This window comes from Heterodontus francisci, chromosome 1 (genome assembly GCF_036365525.1).
Source record: "Heterodontus francisci isolate sHetFra1 chromosome 1, sHetFra1.hap1, whole genome shotgun sequence".
NCBI classification, from domain to species: domain Eukaryota; kingdom Metazoa; phylum Chordata; class Chondrichthyes; order Heterodontiformes; family Heterodontidae; genus Heterodontus; species Heterodontus francisci.
The window spans coordinates 162,715,111-162,735,170 of record NC_090371.1 but is presented as its reverse complement, the minus strand read 5'-3'; the positions used below and the strand labels follow the sequence as shown (position 1 = coordinate 162,735,170).

The 20,060-nt window shown below is 41.8% G+C and overlaps 1 protein-coding gene across 1 annotated transcript in view; it reads left to right on the top strand.

Moving 5' to 3' along the window:
• LOC137373102 (cytoplasmic polyadenylation element-binding protein 2-like) overlaps positions 1 to 18,612 on the top strand; it is a 193,730-nt gene extending 175,118 nt beyond the window's left edge. The window contains 2 exon segments of the mRNA XM_068037976.1: positions 4,778 to 4,959; positions 14,693 to 18,612. Coding sequence (XP_067894077.1) covers positions 4,778 to 4,959; positions 14,693 to 14,920 — 410 coding nt within the window. The 3' untranslated portion in view covers positions 14,921 to 18,612.
• The last annotated feature ends 1,448 nt before the right edge of the window (positions 18,613 to 20,060 follow it).

The window sequence follows — 20,060 nt, the reverse complement described above, 5'->3', positions numbered from 1 at the left end:
ACTGATGGGTGGCGGGGGGAAGGGGTGAACTCTGCACACTGATGGGTATTGGGGGGAAAGAGTGAACTCTGCACACTGATGGGTGGCAGGGGGAAGGGGTGAACTCTGCATACTGATGGGTATGGGGGGGGGGGAAGAGTGAACTCTGCACACTGATGGGTATTGGGGGGAAAGAGTGAACTCTGCACACTGATGGGTGGCAGGGGGAAGGGGTGAACTCTGCACACTGATGGGTATGGGGGGGAAAGAGTGAACTCTGCACACAGGTGGCAGGGGGAAGGGATGAACTCTGCATACTGATGGGTATGGGGGGGAAAGAGTGAACTCTGCACACTGATGGGTGGCGGGGGGAAAGGGGTGAACTCTGCACTCTGATGGGTGGCGGGGGGAAGGGGTGAACTCTGCACACTGGGTATGAGGGGGGGAAAGGGGTGAACTCTGCACACTGATGCATATGGGGGGGAAAGGGGTGAACTCTGCACAGTGGGTATGAGGGGGGAAAGGGGTGAACTCTGCACACTGATGGGTATGGGGGGGAAAGAGTGAACTCTCCACACTGATGGGTGGTGGGGGGAAGGGGTGAACTCTGCATACTGATGGGTATGGGGGGGGAAGGGGTGAACTTTGCACACTGGGTATGAGGGGGAAAGGGGTGAACTCTGCACTCTGATGGGTGGCGGGGGGTAGGGGTGAACACAGCACATTGGTGGGTGGCGGGGGGAAGGGGTGAACTCTGCACACTGGTGGGTATGGGGGGGAAAGGGGTGAACTCTGCACACTGGGTATGAGGGGGGAAAGGGGTGAACTCTGCACACTGATGAGTGGCGGGGGAAGGGGTGAACTCTGCACACTGGTGGGTATGGGGGGGAAAGGGGTGAACTCTGCACACTGGGTATGAAAGGGAAAGGGGTGAACTCTGCACACCGAGGGTGATGGGGGGGGGGGGGGGGAAGGGGTGAACTCTGCACTCTGATGGATGGTGGGGGAAGGGGTGTACTCTGCACACTGGGTATGGGGGGGGAAGGGGTGAACTCTGCACACTGGGTATGAGGGGGGAAAGGGGTGAACTCTGCACACTGATGGATATGAGGGGGGAAAGGGGTGAACTCTGCACACTGATGGGTATGGGGGGGAAAGGGGTGAACTCTGCACTCTGATGGGTGGCGGGGGGAATGGGTGAACTCTGCACACTGGGTATGAGGGGGGAAAGGGGTGAACTCTGCACACTGGTGGGTATGGGGGGGAAAGGGGTGAACTCTGCACACTGGGTATGAGGGGGGAAAGGGGTGAACTCTGCACACTGATGAGTGGCGGGGGGAAGGGGTGAACTCTGCACACTGGTGGGTATGGGGGGGAAAGGGGTGAACTCTGCACACTGGGTATGAAAGGGAAAGGGGTGAACTCTGCATACCGAGGGTGATGGGGGGGGGGGGGTGGGGAAGGGGTGAACTCTGCACTCTGATGGATGGTGGGGGAAGGGGTGTACTCTGCACACTGGGTATGGGGGGGGGAAGGGGTGAACTCTGCACACTGGGTATGAGGGGGGAAAGGGGTGAACTCTGCACACTGATGGATATGAGGGGGGAAAGGGGTGAACTCTGCACACTGATGGGTATGGGGGGGAAAGGGGTGAACTCTGCACACTGGGTATGAGGGGGGGAAGGGGTGAACTCTGCACACTGGGTATGAGGGGGGAAAGGGGTGAACTCTGCACACTGATGGGTATGGGGGGGAAAGGGGTGAACTCTGCACTCTGATGGGTGGCGGGGGGAATGGGTGAACTCTGCACACTGGGTATGAGGGGGGAAAGGGGTGAACTCTGCACACTGATGGGTATGGGGGGGAAGGGGTGAACTCTGCACACTGGGTATGAGGGGGGAAAGGGGTGAACTCTGTACGCTGGGTATGAGGGGGGAAAGGGGTGAACTCTGCACAGTGATGGATATGGGGGGGAAAGAGTGAACTCTGCACACTGATGGGTGGCGGGGGAAGGGGTGAACTCTGCATACTGATGGGTATGGGGGGAAAGGGGTGAGCTCTGCACACTGATGGGTATGGGGGGGAAAGAGTGAACTCTGCACACGGGTGGCGGGGGGAAGGGGTGAACTCTGCATACTGATGGGTATGGGGGGGGGAAGAGTGAACTCTGCACACTGATGGGTGGCGGGGGGAAGGGGTGAACTCTGCACTCTGATGGGTGGTGGGGGGAAGGGGTGAACTCTGCATACTGATGGGTATGGGGGGGGAAGGGGTGAACTCTGCACTCTGATGGGTGGCGGGGGGAAGGGGTGAACTCTGCACACTGGGTATGAGGGGGGGAAAGGGGTGAACTCTGCACACTGATGGGTATGGGGGGAAAGGGGTGAACTCTGCACAGTGGGTATGAGGGGGGAAAGGGGTGAACTCTACACACTGATGGGTATGGGGGGGAAAGGGGTGAACTCTGCACACTGATGGGTATGGGGGGGAAAGAGTGAACTCTCCACACTGATGGGTGGTGGGGGGAAGGGGTGAACTCTGCATACTGATGGGTATGGGGGGGGGAAGGGGTGAACTTTGCACACTGGGAATGAGGGGGGAAAGGGGTGAACTCTGCACACTGGGTATGAGGGGGGAAAGGGGTGAACTCTGCACTCTGATGGATGGCGGGGGGTAGGGGTCAACTCAGCACATTGGTGGGTGGCGGGGGGAAGGGGTGAACTCTGCACACTGATGAGTGGCGGGGGGAAGGGGTGAACTCTGCACACTGGTGGGTATGGGGGGGAAAGGGGTGAACTCTGCACACTGATGAGTGGCGGGGGGAAGGGGTGAACTCTGCACACCGAGGGTGATGGGGGGGGAAGGGGTGAACTCTGCACTCTGATGGATGGTGGGGGAAGGGGTGAACTCTGCACACTGGGTATGGGGGGGGGGGAAGGGGTGAACTCTGCACTCTGATGGGTGGCGGGGGAAAGGGGTGAACTCTGCACACTGATGGGTATGGGGGGGGAAGGGGTAAATTCTGCATTATGGTGTACTGTTTGCAAGGCTGGCAGACTTTTAAAAATGGCGCCAGCACTGCTCCTTCAACAGATGACGCTGTGAACAGCATTGCCGAGGCCACACCCACCATGTGATTGCGGGCGGTAGGGGGCACCATCAATATGTAAAGTGGCTGTCATCAGCGTAATCGTGGTGGCCAGTGTCCCATGGAGGATGGCCGCCATGTTCCACTGCCACCACCGCTTCTTGCAGGAATACCAAATCCAGCCCTATGACTCTATTACTCCATTTGAATCAATCTGTGGTAAGAGAAACTATCACTACAGATTTGTAAGGTTTGTGCGGCTCCCACACCACCAGGATAGTCCTAACCAAAGCCAAGAACAACATATGTTGTCACCCTGACTATGGTACATTATTCCTCCTTGTGCTCCTCAACCTCTGGAGCCTTTCACATGACATATCATACCATCCTCTGTCGTCCAGCTCAGTGACACTGCCTTGCTTGTAATTCCATGCTTACAAATCAAAGCATCTGTAGTGATAATTTCTCTTACCACTCACCACATGATCATCATGCCAGTTCCCCAGCGATCCATCCTTAGCCCCTTTGAGTTCCCTATATAAATGTTGTTGCTAGACAACATAATCTGCAGACATGGGGTTAGCTTCCACTTGTATGCTTGTGACACCCAGTACTACCTGTCCACCAACTCCTATGACCCTTTCATTGCCTCAATGCTATCAGACTGTTTACCTGACATTTATTTTGGAATGAGCTGCAGTTTCATTGGGAAGACCAAAGCCATTATCTTCAGCCCCTGCCGCAAACACCATACTCCTCCTCCTTCGCTGGCCACTGTCTCAGGCTGAACCAGACTGAACTCTCCATTCCTCTGACTCTGCCCTTTTGCACAACCCGCTTTGCTTCACCCCACCATTGGTGGTCCTGACTTCAGCCACCTCAACCCACGTTCTGGAATTCCCTCCCAAAGGTCTCCACCGCTCCACTTTTAGCTCATCCTTGAAAATCTTCTTGAAGAGCCATCTTTGACCAAGCTTTTTGGGCAGTCCTCTTAATTCTTCCTTCTTTGGCTTGCATCCATTTAGTCCTCGGGTCTCTGTGAAGAGCCTTAGAATACTTTAACATTAAAGGTGCTTTATAAATGCAAGTTGTTGCATCATCATCAAGACTTGACATGACATTGGACAAAATTTGCTAGTTACCAATGTAAATTATTAAAACTAAAATTAGTTAGATTCATTTCAGTATTCAAAAGGAAACAATCAGCAAATCTGGGCTTAACTGATGGTCTGAATTTTTAATGCTAGGTGTTATAAACCAGAATTAAGGAGCATAATATGGAGCCACATATTATTTTCACATCCACAGTGCTGTTCTGATTGCTTTTATTTAAACTGAAATGAGAACTGTTATAGCAAGTGGTTAATGACACAATCCATTGTCAGTATCTATTTTGTTCATAAGTTAAATTTTATTACTTCGCTCTGTTGTGCTTCATGCCAGTATTGTGGGTTTCTGTCAGTTAACTGGCTGATGATGCTGAAAGTGAAGCGAATCAGAAAGTGGGATCACAGAGACTGGTCCATGGTGATTATAATCATTAATAAACAGCCATGTGGTTAAATGAGTATTTAGTTCACATTGACCAGTAGGCCCACTATGAAGGGACATTCACTTAATCAGTTTTTAATAACACTGGTATTATTACAAATTGATGTGAATGAACTTTTTATCGTTCTGTGTTTAAAAGCCTTTATATTTCTTCTGCAGTGGAGCTAGCAATGATAATGGATCGTCTTTATGGTGGAGTATGTTATGCAGGGATTGATACTGACCCAGAGCTAAAGTACCCTAAAGGCGCAGGGCGTGTTGCCTTCTCGAATCAGCAGAGCTATATAGCTGCCATCAGTGCTCGATTTGTTCAGCTACAGCATGGAGATATTGATAAACGGGTAAGTGTCATTCTGTGAAGTTAGCAGATCTGTTGACTTGTTTAACTCAGATTTTGGAAGACCTGTATGGAATTTATCAGCTGTACTCTCTGACTGCAAAAGATCGGTACTCTGGGCAAAAATGCACCCTGTTAAATTGTATGACCCGGCTAATCAAAATGTTGGAACAGTTATGCATGCAGAAGGTTGTGCATGCACAGATTTTTTTGTTCCAGTTGTTGCAACATTCATGGCTTGGTATAAGTGGAGCCAAGTTGAAAGCACTAGTCCTGGAAGCAACATTGTAGATATGCTTCTTAAAGTGCTGTAATATGTTTTTTTTTAATGAATTTAAGGTCAAGAAATCCTATGTGCAATGAATGTATTTTAGGAGCTTTGTCTAAGATTATCATGCTCTGGTAAGGCTACGCTTTACATGTTGCATTCAGATCTGTTCGACGTAAGCGAAAAACATCCAAACCCTAGAAGCAGTGCAGAGAAAGGTAATGAGGCTGAATCCTGCTGGCAAAGAACTAAGTTTTGTTTAACTTGTCCATGGAATGTGGGTGTTGCTGGAAATGCCAGCATTTATTGCCCATCCCTAATTGCCATTGAGAAGGTGGTGGTGAGTCGCCTTCTTGAACTGGTAAGGCTACACTTTACATATTGCATTCGTGTGGTGTAGGTGCACCCACAGTGCTGATAGGGAGGGAGTTCCAAGGTTTTGACCCAGCAACGATGAAGGAACGAAGATGTGTTTCCTAGTCGGGGTTGTATGTAACTTGGAGGGGTACTTGCAGGTGATAGTGGTCCTACCGCCTGCTGCTTTTGTCCTTCCAGGTAGTACAGTTGTGAGAAAAGGTTAGAAAAACTTGGATTTGAAAGGAGATATATAAGGAAAATCTTGAAAACAGGCATATAAAATAGTGAGTGGAATAGAAGAGGTTGATTCTCAAAGTATTTAAAGTTAAACCTTGACTGCAGGATATGGGTTCAAATTATTAAAAGGCATGCTTTAGACTGATGTTTGGAAACTGTTCATTGAAAAATGATCATACTGAATTCATATTGGAAGCAGAAACTCCAGAATTATTCAAGAGGCAGTTGGATGCTGTTGAGAAGTAGACATTATAAGTTCCAATGAACTATAAGCTAGATAAAGCAAATGATTTTCCTCATTTATATTTTATGAATACAGTTTGAACAGACCATACCTTAAAAATTAAATTGATGCTAATTGTATAATTTTGAGCTAGTGGCCGAGTCTCCTGCTTGGAACACATATTGGAAAGTTGGGCAGCCGTTGCATTTAACTTTTTTAACCATCCAACCTAACCAGTTGGTAATTCCACGGGCACTGCACAGCAGAATTTGAATTGTGATTGGAGTAGGCGAGCTTCTCCACTAGAAGAACAAAGTTGGAAAATAGCCCTATAACGCAGTTAGTAATAGGTTGTCACACAGAGCTTTGTAACATCAGGTTATAGAGTCATAGAGTTATACAGCACAGACGCAGGCCCATCAAATCCGTGCCGGTCACAGTGGCGCAGTGGTTAGCACCGCAACCTCACAGCTCCAGCGACCCAGGTTCAATTCTGGGTACTGCCTGTGTGGAGTTTGCAAGTTCTCCCTGTGTCTGCGTGGGTTTTCTCCGGGTGCTCCGGTTTCCTCCCACAAGCCAAAAGACTTGCAGGTTGGTAGGTAAATTGGCCATTATAAATTGCCCCTAGTTTAGGTAGGTGGTAGGGAAATATAGGGACACGTGGGGATGTGGTAGGAATATGGGATTAGTGTAGGATTAGTATAAATGGGTGGTTGATGCTCGGCACAGACTCTGTGGGCCGAAGGGCCTGTTTCAGTGCTGTATCTCTAAAAAAAAATGTCTATCTATTCTAATCCCATTTTCCAGAACTTGGCCCGTAGCCTTTATGCTAAGGTGCTTCAAGTGCTCATCTAAATACTTCTTAAATGTTGTGAGGCTTCCTGCCTCTACCACCCCTTCAGGCAGTGTGTTCCAAATTCCAACCACCCTCTGGGTGAAAAAGTTTTTCCTCAACTCTGCTCTAAACCTCCGTGGACCACGGTCCCTCTGTACTTCCTAGGGTCCTACCATCCATTGTATATTCCCTTGCCTTGTTATCCTCCCAAAATGCATCACCTCACACTTCTCAGGATTAAATTCCATTTGCCAGTGCTCTGCCCATCTTACCAGCCCATCTGTATCGTCCTGTAATCTAAGGCTTTCTTTCTCACTATTTACGACACCACCAATTTTTGTGTCATCTGCAACCTTACTGATCATACCTCCTATATTCATGACTAAATCATTAATGTACACTACAAACAGCAAGGGCCCCAGCACCGATCCCTGCGGTACACCACTGGTCACAGACATCCACTCGCAAAAACAACCCTCGACCATCACCTTCTGCCTCCTGCCACTAAGCTAATTTTGGATCCAATTTGCCAAATCGCCCTGGATCCCATGGGCTCTTGCCACCTTGACCAATCTCCCATGCGGGACCTTACCAAAAGCCTTACTGAAGTCCATGTAGACTACGTCAACTGCTTTACCCTCATCTACACACCTGGTCAATTCCTCCAAAAATTCATTCAAATTTATTAGACATGATCTCTCCCTGACAAAGCCATGTTGACTATCCTTGATTAATCCCTGCCTCTCCAAGTGGAGATTAATCCTGTCCCTCAGAAATTTTTCTAATAGTTTCCCTGCCACTGATGTTAGACTCACTGGCTTGTAATTATCTGGTTCATCCCTACTACCCTTCTTGAATAACGGTACCACATTCGCTGTCCTCCAGTCCGCTGGCACCTCTCCTGTGGCCAGAGAGGATTTGAAAATTTGTGCCAGAGCTCCTGCAATCTCCTGCCTTGCCTCACATAACAGCCTGAGATACATCTCATCTGGGCCTGCAGATTTGTCCACTTTTAAGCCCGCTAAAACGGCTAATACCTCCTCCCTTTCAATGCCAATTTGTTCAAGTATATCACAGTCCCCCTCCCTGATCTCTACACCTACATGTCCTTCTCCATAGTGAACACAGATGAAAAGTAGTCATTTAAAACCTCACCTATGTCCCCTGGCTCCACACACACATTGCCACTTTGGTCCCTAATGGGCCCTACTTATTGCCTGGTTATCCTCTTGCCCTTAATATACTTATAAAACACCTTTGGATTTTCCTTTATCTTGCCTGCCAGTGTTTTTTCATGTCCCCCCACCTCGCTCTCCTAATTACCTTAAGTATCCCCCCCCCCCTACACTTTCTATACTCCTCTAGGGCCTCTGCTGTTTTCAGCCCTCTAAATCTGCCATTAGCCTCCTTTTTTTTCCTTATCCAATCATCTACATCCCTTGACATCTAGGGTTCCCTGGACTTGTTGGTCCTACCCTTCATCTTTACGGGAACATGTTGGTCCTGAACTCTCACTATTTCCTTTTTGAATGACTCCCACTGGTCTGATGTAGACTTTCCTACAAGTAGCTGCTCCCAGTCAACTTTGGCCAGATCCTGTTCTATCATATTGAAATCAGCCTTCCCCCAATTCAGTACCTTTATTTCCAGTCTGTCTTTGTCCTTTTCCATAACTACCTTAAATCTTAGAGTTATGGTCACTATCCCCGAAATGATCCCCCACTGACACTTCTACCACTTGCCCGGCTTCATTCCCTAAGATTAGGTCCAGTTCCGCCCCTTTTGTAGGACTTTCTACGTACTGACTCAAAAAGCTCTCCTGTATGCATTTTAAGAATTCCGCCCCTTTTAAGCCTTTTGCCCTAAGACTATATCCCAGTTATTATTGGGGAAGTTGAAATCCCCTACTATTATTACCCTATTATTTTTACACCTCTCTGAGATTTGCCTACATATCTCCTCTATCTGTCCCTGACTGTTTGGAGGCCTGTAGTGCACTCCCAGCAAAATGATTGCCCCCTTTTTGGTTTTAAGTTCTACCCATATGGCCTCATTTGAGGAACCTTCTAAGATATCATCCCTCCTTACTGCAATAATTGACTCCTTGATCAATAGTGCAATGCCACCACCTCTTTTACACCAGCCCCGCCCCCATCACGCCTGAAGATTCTATACCCTGGAATATTGAGCTGCCAATCCTGCCCTTCCCTCAACCATGTCTCTGTGATATCAATAATATCATATTCCCATGTGTTAATCAATGTCCTCAATTCATGTGCCTTACTTGTAAGCTCCTTGCATTAAAATAGATGCAATCCAGCCTTGCATTATTCGCTTGTGCCTTAACAGGTCTATATTTGCTCTGCCTTCCAGACTGACTTAGCTTCGCTTTATATTTGGCTGTGCATCACCCCCTACTGTACCTCCACTCTGTATCCCATCCCCCTGCCAAATTAGTTTAAACCCCCACCCCCCAACAGCCCTAGCAAACCTCCCAGTACGATGTTGGTCCCCTTGCAATTCAGGTGCAACCTGTCCGACTTGGACAGGTCTCACCTTCACCAGAAACAGACCCAGTGATCCAGGAAACTAAAGCCCTCCCTCCTGCACCATCTCTGCAGCCACGCATTCATCTGCTCTATCCTCCTATTCCTATACTCACTAGCATGTGGCACCAGGAGTAATCCAGAGATTACAACCTTTGAAGTCCTGCTTTTTAATCTGCTTATATTCCTCTACTTTTTCCATTAACAATGCTGAAAAAAGAGCTGCAGTTGTTTTACTAGTTTACCATGGAGCATGTTTTAATTTCTTAAATAAATAAAATGGCTTAAATAGCGAACATGAACTTTTGTTTATAAGGAGATCACTTTCATCTTACTGAGCTATTGTAATTGTCTTCTCAGCTGCCTGAAGATTTCATCACGTTCATTGAAAAGCTTTTTTTCTGCTACTTTATTGAGAGTAAACTAGCACCTATCATATTGGTCCTTATGTGTGATGTGACTAAACTTTTGTATATTTGTTTATTAATATGGAATAGATTACTGACCACTTTCAAAGTCTGTGTAACATTACTTGATCTTTCTCTCTTTCATCCCCCTCTTCACCAAAAAATTGTGCAGATGGGATTCATTTTGACGACTTCCCATTGTCGCTTAAATGCTTCAAAACCACAGTGTGCTGTATGATGCTCTTCCATGATCTTTTCAAAAAATATATTATGGAATTAGTTTTAGAGGGATTGCATTTTGTACTGATCCCCCATTAGCAGAACAAATTATAAATTATGTATATTCTGTCAAAGATAGCAGTACAAACAAGTGTATTCTAGTGACAGGGCTGTTGTATTTAATAGTAACTTGTCACATTTAACTCTGAGAATGTAGCAGTTTCCTTCTAATTCTCGGATATTGGTATCAGAGTACAATTATATTGACAGATGGATCAGGTAAAATGCCTATGTCTGAGGAGATTAGAACTGAACATTAGTCATTTCAGCTCAGTGGTTAAGAACAGCTGCAGTAATTAGCTGTCGTCCCCATGATAAATGTCTCCATGGACCTGAGAGCTTTGACCTTCTGTGATATTTGAATTGGAGGCTTTCTTAGCAATTCACACCCAACTTAGACTGTGTGTGTGTGTGTGCGTGCGTGCAGTTACCCTTGGTCATCATTCAAAAAAATATATATTAATAATGCACAAATGTATTTTAACACATGGATTCCTGCATGTTTCATTACTGGAGCTTCATTCGAGTGTTCCTACAGTTCAGAACTCCATCTTTATCTTCATTACATAATGAAGTTCTTACATAGCAGCCCAAGACTTACAAGCAATAGCTTCACCTTCTGGTCTGCCTTAAATATAGGCACTCATTCAATATGTTGTAAATTCTGCAAGATTTGAATACCATTGAAAAAAATCTTTTTTAAATTGAATTATGGAAGACGTAAGCAATGACTGATAACTCTGGAACAAAGTGATCCAAGATATCCCGCCTAATGATGGAAGATTCAAACTGACTCAATTCTCTGATGCACTGTGTAACCTAATATCAGCCATGCGGGACTGCAGTTCCCAGGGTGCTATTGATGTTTGGCTTGGCTTAGCGAAGGGAAACTGGAAGGATAGACTTGTCACTGAGGGTTGGATGACTCCACTTAACTCCAAATAACCCTGCAAACTAATAGCCTAACCTCTAAGGTGGTTTTAGCTAGCAAAGTGGTGGGAAATTAGCCTGTATTACAAGTAAGCTGCATGGTTTAACTAGTTAAAATCAAGCACTACCCTTGCACACACTTGAGGGTCTTGTACCTTAGCTCTTGCTGATCTTCTAAATTCTTTGAGCTTACGGTTATGTCCCAACCCAGAGAGTATATGCATTACATATTTGAACACTCAAATATGGGGATGGGTTTGTATGCGTACCAGACACCCAGCTAACCAAAGAACACTTCTTCCTATGATTTCTTGTGGTTGCTATTTTTGTTGATTTGAAATTAACACATTTTCCCAGACTTGGCTTTGTTGCCCTCCTACTTATTGTTCCTTTTATTAATTTGTTAGCTAAGCTCTCACATACGCCTCGCATAACCTTAATTAAGAGCAGCGCAGTGTATGCATAATTTATTAATATGAAATTTCTGCAGATGTGATTAAATGAAGCATACATTTCTGATGTCATTGTTCTTGTGAAAAGGCTGGGGCTATAAATTAACATTAAATTCTTCAGCTGTTCGAATTAACCTCAACGTATTTCATGCTGGCATATTAATTTTGCCCCACGATAGTTGTGTACTTCGCTGCTGCACCATCAAGCCAAAATGAGCCTTTACTCTGATTTTATGATTCCAAATTCAGGATCATGCCTTTTTGGAGGTACTAGGGGATTGATGTAAACTGGACAATGTTATATAAAATGCTATGTTTCTCAGTGTCTTGTATAGGTGAAGGATGTTGTCAGGGGAACAAGTAAATTATAGGGTTCAGTCCCAGTACAATGGGTAGTTCAACACACACAACACATTATTTGTTCCATCTATACCAAAAATGTGAAGTTGACAATAAGATGAGAGCAAAGACGGAAATCTGTTGGGTACTACATTTTTGTTTTAGATGGAAGGGGCAGTGTAACAAAATCTGGCTAATTTAGAAATTATTTTCGTACGGTCATCTGATTTTAATAAGAGTATGAGTTATTAATGTAGCATGGCTCAATTAGTCAACAACATTGAATTGGGTGAATTAATAAATACCCATTTGAATTTTGATTACCTTTGCTAATGTAAAAAGAAAATAACATTTGAGTGTTTCGAATGCTTCATCGTTGAAGAGAGATGACTCTTCAGTTACATTAGTTTGTCCCAATCATTTTTTTCTGAACTTGTTTACACTGTACAAGTTATCTAAGTAAGGCATGATTGGATTTCCAGTATTCCCTTTTTGACATAAAACATGGCAACAGTTGATCTGTTATTTTGAGATGGCTGACACACAATTGGTTATTTTGAGTGAGTGTATGAGAATGGGAAAATAAAGTGAACGCAAGTGGCATATTTACAATTTTAATTTTAATTTAAAATTTTATTTGTGGTTATGAGGTTAATATCACACGAATCTATTGCTGATCTCTGAGTCGCTTTATTAATGTAGTGCTGGTCGACTTCCCGTGGTAAAGCTCAAACGTAGTCCAGGACTAATGTTTACCACGATGCCTCTACAGTCGGAACACAATAGTCGGATGGACACCCATTGCTATGATACAACAAATCTATACATGACTGACGGGAAGTTGAAAAAAAAAGATGACAGATACAGGGTGTCTCATAATATTTGTAATACTATATACCTGTCTTCGTAAAATTTCCTTATTTTTTCAGCTACCTTCCACAATAGATTTGTAGTATTTCCTTAAGTTTTTTAAATTAATTTCATGGGATGTGAACATCACTGGCAAGGCCAGCATTTGTTACCCATCCCTAATTGCCTTTGAGAAGGTGGTGGTGAGCTGCCTTTACAGTACTTCTGTTCTTTCCTCCTTTTCTCGGTTGCTTGTATGATTTACATAAAATATTTTTCTCCCCTTATTTCCCATGGTGGATTTGTAGTTCTTGCTGAAGCTGTTATTGATGAAGGACTACTTCAGGGAGATTTTTGCTTCCCCGTCAAATCTCCAATGACCAAGACCTTGCACTTATGATCATTTTCCCTGCTTTGAACCTGACTGATGCTGTCTTCAGTGTCTGAGCATAAAGGCACTATAAGCAACCCCTTCCATTCCGGTGGAAACAAATGTCTCCCGTTGACACGCACAAGCCTTATCCAAAAAGAAACCTTTTACACAAATGTTATTTAAAGTCTTAAATTGTGTAATGCACATCTTTTTAATTTTGATAAATTTTCTTCTTAATATGCCCACGTCTCGAGAATGAATAAAAATAAATTGAGTTGATGACTAATTTGTACATGCACAGAACTGACTCATTTCCTTATACAACACAGCACAGAGCACTCTTGTGAACCTGACATGATCATGGATAATTCTGTTGTCCCATTTCTCTACAGGGTGGCCTGAGGTAGGGATCATCCATTAAATCAGTTTAGTCAACAGGATGCATTTTTATCAGCCAGTGGCATTGTTTCCGAGCATCTAGTGGCCCCGGATCAACTCAGTCCAGTCTAAAATTTCCTCCCTATTTAAAGTTAGCATACTCTCTATCAATGATGTCACCAGAGAAGCCTAGCAGATCCAATCATGATTTGATTTGCTTTGAGAGTCTCAATAACAGAAGAAAACTAATGTTTAAAAAAAAAAATGTTTTGCTCAGGAATGGGGCAATATTCAGTCTTCCTTTTCCACTTGCCCCTTCTCCTGCCGTGATCTTTAATGTAGAGGTAAATTGCACTGTACTTCTTGATTGAGTGGAATCTGAGAGTTAATTTTTATTTTCATTTTGAATTAAGGATGTAATCTGAATAGGGAGATTCTGATCTAACCAGCTCATTACTTGGAGCTCTGTTCCTCTGACTAACTGCATTGTTTTATTGGGGATAGTTCACTGATCCTACAAGAGCTTCATACTGTGCTCTGATTGTTTAATAACACCTCAGTGAATCTCTGAGATTATTTTTAAAAATGATTTGAATCCAATCCAAATGACATGAAGTTTCTACAGGATGTAAAGCTTCTACATGAAATAAGCTTGGGGTGTCTCAATCCTGATCCCAGCAGGTATGTGCTTTCAGCAGAAAACTAGCTACAATTTGTGACTAAATTAGCATTTTCCTCTGGCATTAAGACTAGTTGGTGAGGATGTGCAAGTTATCTGCAAATGCTTCATGCTGACATTGGATGACAAAATTGGGAAAAGTTGTTCCACTAACACAGAAATAATACTGGAAAAGCAAAAACTTTTAGTCATTTAGGCTTTGTCAATTGATAAAACTTCACTAACAGCTAAAATCAGATTTTGTTTTTTGAAAAAGGAAACTATCAATTATACACTACTTTTGTGCTGCTTTCTGCTGTTTTTGGTATATAACATAGCCAATGAGCCACGTAAACAATCAATTGGTATAGTGAATCAGGAATTCAGAGTAAATTTGTTCACTTTGTCTAATTTCTTGAAAACAGATTATGGAGCATTGGGACTCTGAACATATGAAAGTATTTGCAACATGATGAACATAGTTTTCACAAGCTGAAAACATCACTAAACCTAGTTTTTTATGCCCTATCAGTCTTGTGGCTCCTCAGATTTCTTTCACTGACTATGGGAAGAAATATATTAATAAATTGTACTTTATTTCAACAGGTGGAAGTTAAGCCATACGTGCTAGATGATCAAATGTGTGATGAATGCCAGGGTGCTCGATGTGGTGGAAAGTTTGCTCCATTTTTCTGTGCCAATGTCACTTGTCTGCAGTATTACTGTGAATTTTGTTGGGCAAACATCCACTCTCGTGCCGGGCGGGAGTTCCACAAGCCGCTGGTGAAGGAGGGGGCCGACCGCCCTCGACAGGTTCACTTCCGCTGGAGCTGAACATAACATTCAGGCGCCTGAAGGATCATGACGGATGAAGAGAGGAGAGTGCATGAGGCTTAAAAGGCTGAAGAAATCATGACTAGTTAGGAGAAATAAGTGCATTCTTCTGCCTCCTACCCCAGCTCTCAATGCATACATCATATGTAGCAGCTAATACACTACAGGCCTCTGTTTGTCACCAAAACCCTGCATCTCAGGCTTTACTAACTTTTTTGAGGTACTTTCATGTTTTTGGAAAAAAAAGGATTTTTTGTAGTTTTTTCAAGTTATTTTTTTATATAAAAAACTTAAAATTAGAAGTGAGAATGTCGCCACTTAGGGGCGCACAGTTTGCTGCTATCTTTAATGGGTGGAGCATGCACTTATTTCAGGAAGCTCAGTTTCATCTCCAAGACCTGTCCCTAGTAATTTTACCAAAGGTAGCAAATAGTAGGAGGCAAGTTTAGCTATAGGTGAGTGATTTCTGCCACACAAAATTTTATTTTTTAATGTTGCTATTTGCAATGTATACACAAACTTTAAAAAAAGGGTTACTTTTTGCTCTCCATTTTGACTTGCAAGAAATAATACCTCAAGAGACTGATCTGGTTTAACTATTTTAGCATTTTGATTATTCTTGAGCTGCATTAGGAGCTTTGCTGCTATACAGGTGTTATATTTAATGCCAGAACACAGTAACAAAATGGGATCAGAAATTTAATTATAGCAGCTGCATTATGGAAGAATTAGATGCAGGCGGCAATGGCCTAGACTGCCACAGTTTAGAATGTGAATTTAAACAATTGCATGTTTACTTGTACACCTTATGCATGCACTAAAAGTATATTCATACATGTTCCTTCACAGCAATGGATGTGTGGTCAGTTTTGGCAAACATTCAGAAAAAATAGTTAGCATGAATGAAAGATGATATAATAATAGTTTAAAAGAAAAAGAGGAAAAAAACTTAACTTGCATGTATTAATGTGACTCCTGTAACGAGAATGTCCTACTGCTACACTTTATGTGTACATTATGCAAATTAGCTTTTAGAGTAGAAGTGCAGCCACTATCGTGACCTGGTGGATTGTGGAGTTTGATTTCTGCAGACTGGATGTAATCTCGTATTCCTTGTGCAATCTTGTTAATATGTGCGTTTTGTTTAGTGTGTGAGTTGTTGTCCTAAATAGAAATTTAAAAGTAGCTAGGATTTTAAAACAAATTAGTAAGTGGAAAAGAATAAAAAGCTTTTGATTCATTGCCCCTTTCATAAAACTCTTTGGTATAATGGCTCATACTTACTCTACAAACCAAAGATGGCCAGCACACTGCTAAACAATCACCAAACTCCAAGCCCCCTCCAAAAAGGTTATAAAATGGTACTGATTTCATCATATAAGATACATGATTTAGTAAACTAACCATTTTAAAGTCAAAATGGAGATGACTATGGTGTTAAATTAACCTGGTTTGACATTAAAGCATTGAATTTCTCTGCAGTTTAATCACACTAGAATGAAAAATGTATTAGTAAGCTGCTGAAAGTTATGCGGGTGTCAATTATTTATTCAAGAAAGGTGATCATGCCATTGCAAGCATTTACTGTATAGAACAACCGTATATAATCCTTAGGGACAATCTTTTTATGTAAGCAAGATGTTGGTCTTGAACATTGGTGGTCTCCTGGTGTGCTTTTGTGTATGTAGTTCATGTCTAACTCTGCTGTTTATAGTGATTGTGATGCAACTTTTAAAATGTTTGAAGTCAATGCTGTTTTGAAGAATAGCTTTTTTACTAATTTATTTATTGGCTAATGCCCCCATTTGTTACTTACCATGGTTCTCCAGGCTATTTGGAGCATTCGTTCTCTGCCAAATTTGTTCCATTTTCAGACACCCATATTGGCATTTGTTATGCACTACTTTTGTATCTTGGTGAGAGTTTTTTCCAACAGTCAGCTGTTTTAGGGCACACTTTTTGACTGATGGCATCTCCTTTGCAATACCTCAATTTTCTGAATTTAGAAGAGAAATTGATAGTTTTGCTATGTTTATTATTGAAAGATCTGCATATATAATTTAACTCAGCAAATAAATGATTTAACAAATTGATAATTTTATTTTTCCATACATCTGCTTCCTAAATTTGAAAGGGTCTAAACATTTGTAAACTAACATGGTAACATTAGGAGGGCTCTTCTATATAAAACTGTGCAGAAAGTAAGTGCAGTAATTTGAAATATCCCCAGTATAAGTATATTAAGTATAACTAAAGACATAATCACCAAGGTATTTTATTAAATTAATTTGATTTATATAAATCTTAAGTGAACCCTTTTTAGGGGTGGGGTGGTGGTAGAATGATTTTTGTTTCATCTGCTGTCATTTATTTCCCAAGACAACTTTATTACTGTAGCACCTGAATTATTCAACATTGCCATAAAGAAAATGGCAAACACTGTAATGCATCTTTTTTAAAGAAATCATATTTATTTTCACTATTTTTGTAGAAATGTAATTATTTTGTTTTGATTGTATTATTTTTATATTCTAATAAGCTTGTTCACATACTGTGTTCCCCGAATGTATGTATTTCTGCCCAGGTGCAGGGCTCTGCAGAGAAATTAATTTTTTTAAAACCATGCTGTGTTTTTGCAAAGAAAACATAAGCAAATATATTTTATGGGAAACACTTGACATTTTAACCCCTGTTGCATCTGGCCATATGAGGCCTTTCCTCAAAGATGCTGAAAGACTTGAATATAACACATTTTGGAAGGCTGACTAACCTCGACTCTGTGTTGTGATGTGCAATACTGTTTCTAATGTTTGTAAGAAAAGAAAAAGAATAACAATGTAAACCTTTTAATGCAGATTTATTTTTTTCATTGCATATTTGCAGACTAGTTATCCACAATGTCATTTTTTTACTGTCAGAAATTTTACCCCTTTGTCATGCTAATATTTTTAAATCCAGAGATCTTTGTACTGATGTAAATGATTGTAGTTATTTTGGATAGTGTTTTGCTAAAAAAAAAGAAAAAAGGAGATACTTTTCATGCATATTTGCCTATTTTGTTTTTATTTTATTTTACTTTTAAAAAATGACTACTTTTTCAATGGTAGCATGATACTTGGAATAATTTTCTTATTCAGCCAGTGTCATTAATATTATTTTGTATTTTTATGTGGAAAATATAATTTTATGATGCTAATTCCTAAAGTTTATTTTATGTTGATTTATTTTTGGAGCTAAAATCTTTGTAATATTGTCAAAGTCTCTAGATTCTAATTAAATGCTTGTGTATAGATTCAGAGCAGTGGTTTACAGGAGTGTTTAGGTTGTAATTAGCAACTAATGGTTCTTTGATATGCAAATTAGACAGCCATCAATTTCTGCCAATTCTGTTCTTTTTTGTACTTTATAGGGAGAGTTGATTAGTAATTTTGTTTGATCTTTAAATAAAGGAGAACCCATGCTTTTACGGACACAAGATCACCTCAAGCTTGATTTAATTTCATTTCAACTTTTATATTTCTTTCCTTTGCATATTTCTGTTAATGTCTAATCCTCCAGTCTGTCTGTTGTACTGGTGATAATTCTGTACTGGAATGGTTTGCTGCCAACTATTTATATTAAGTAATTTTTAAATATTTGTAATATTAACTGTTGACTGAATTAATAAACCATTAAACTATTTGCATGTTTGCTCTATGCTAAAAATGTACCTGTCAGCTGTCCTATTTGGAATTAGAAAATTAACTCATCTTTCCGGTGTCTGATTTTGAGTAAGGAGTGTTGTAGGGCCTCAGTTCTTCTGAAATCTGTTTGTTATACTAAGCTTCACATTCTTCATTTTAGTCATTATTATTGCAATTCCTTCCCTGCAGTAGCAGGATTTACACTAAGGCTGTCATACCTCTCTGGATAGTTGCTTGTTGCGGCTAATAATGCCATTATTTTAATAGACTGTTCACCAAACTTATTAGAAGTGGCTTACACAACTGTTAATGTAGAATTTTGTAATTGCTTCTGATAAACAGAATAAATTCCAGCTCCAATCAAGCAACTGGAACATTCATGGGGTTAGGTTTAGTTGCACAATTATTGCAGTATCCATGAATGCATTCTTTCTGGAGTAGAATATTAATCTTATTAATAGATCATCTATGAAAAAGTAAAATGGCTGAATAGGCTCGAGGGGCTGAATGGCCCCCTACTCATGTTTAAATGATGCTGGTGAAAAACAGAACTTAATTTAGCTTAAGCATGAACATTACACTCCATGCAGGGTAGCAATATTGCAACAATAATTTTATGATGTCAATATCTAAAACAAGATTAAGCACGCCAACAGTAACATCACTCATAGGTCTTAAATAGGTAATTTAGCAAGAGTCTCGATGGCGAGCCACGGATTAATGAGGCCCACAATTGGTAGGTGTGTTTGGGACCAGGACATGGAAGGTCTTGGGCATGATTTTCAGACCAGGAAGAAGAAATGAGCATTTGGATGAAACGGATGGATATCACACCTGTGGAAGAGCAAATATTTACGTAAATTGTACACCAGATAATGGAGAAACAAGCAGATCATCACTGGGACAAGTCCTCTTCCCCTGCCCAACAATATATGATGCAACTAGGAATTGGCATGGAATAGAGTTGTGAAATGGATCAGTCTTCTAGCCTCAACATTTTCCTGGAAACCCAAAGTATAACTTCTGGTATGTAAAGGAAATGGTCGGTCTCTGAATATCTTAAAATCGCTATCCTTAATTGAAATACTTTCCTTACAGGAAAGCAAAGGATCAGAGCAGATCAAACTTAAAAAAGGGAATCATGAAAGGCACTAATTGTGCCACTTAGAACAATCTACTGGGGAGGGGAAATACCGTGTTGTCTCAGAGAAGCAGATTGGACCTTGAGGAACATGAAAATAACAGAATATGCCTCATTGGGTCTGAATGACTTCACTCAAAATGGTAGAGGCCTTAACAGAGAACAGGGGTAAAGCTGTCTGTGTTATTTCTAACTTATGGGTGTCTGTCCATTATAGAAGCCCTGTTGAGAAGTGAGGCAGTTGAATAACTGCATAATGCAAGAGATTCAGGAGAGATGCCTTACCCTGCTCCATCAGCATTGTGACAGCTCAGAT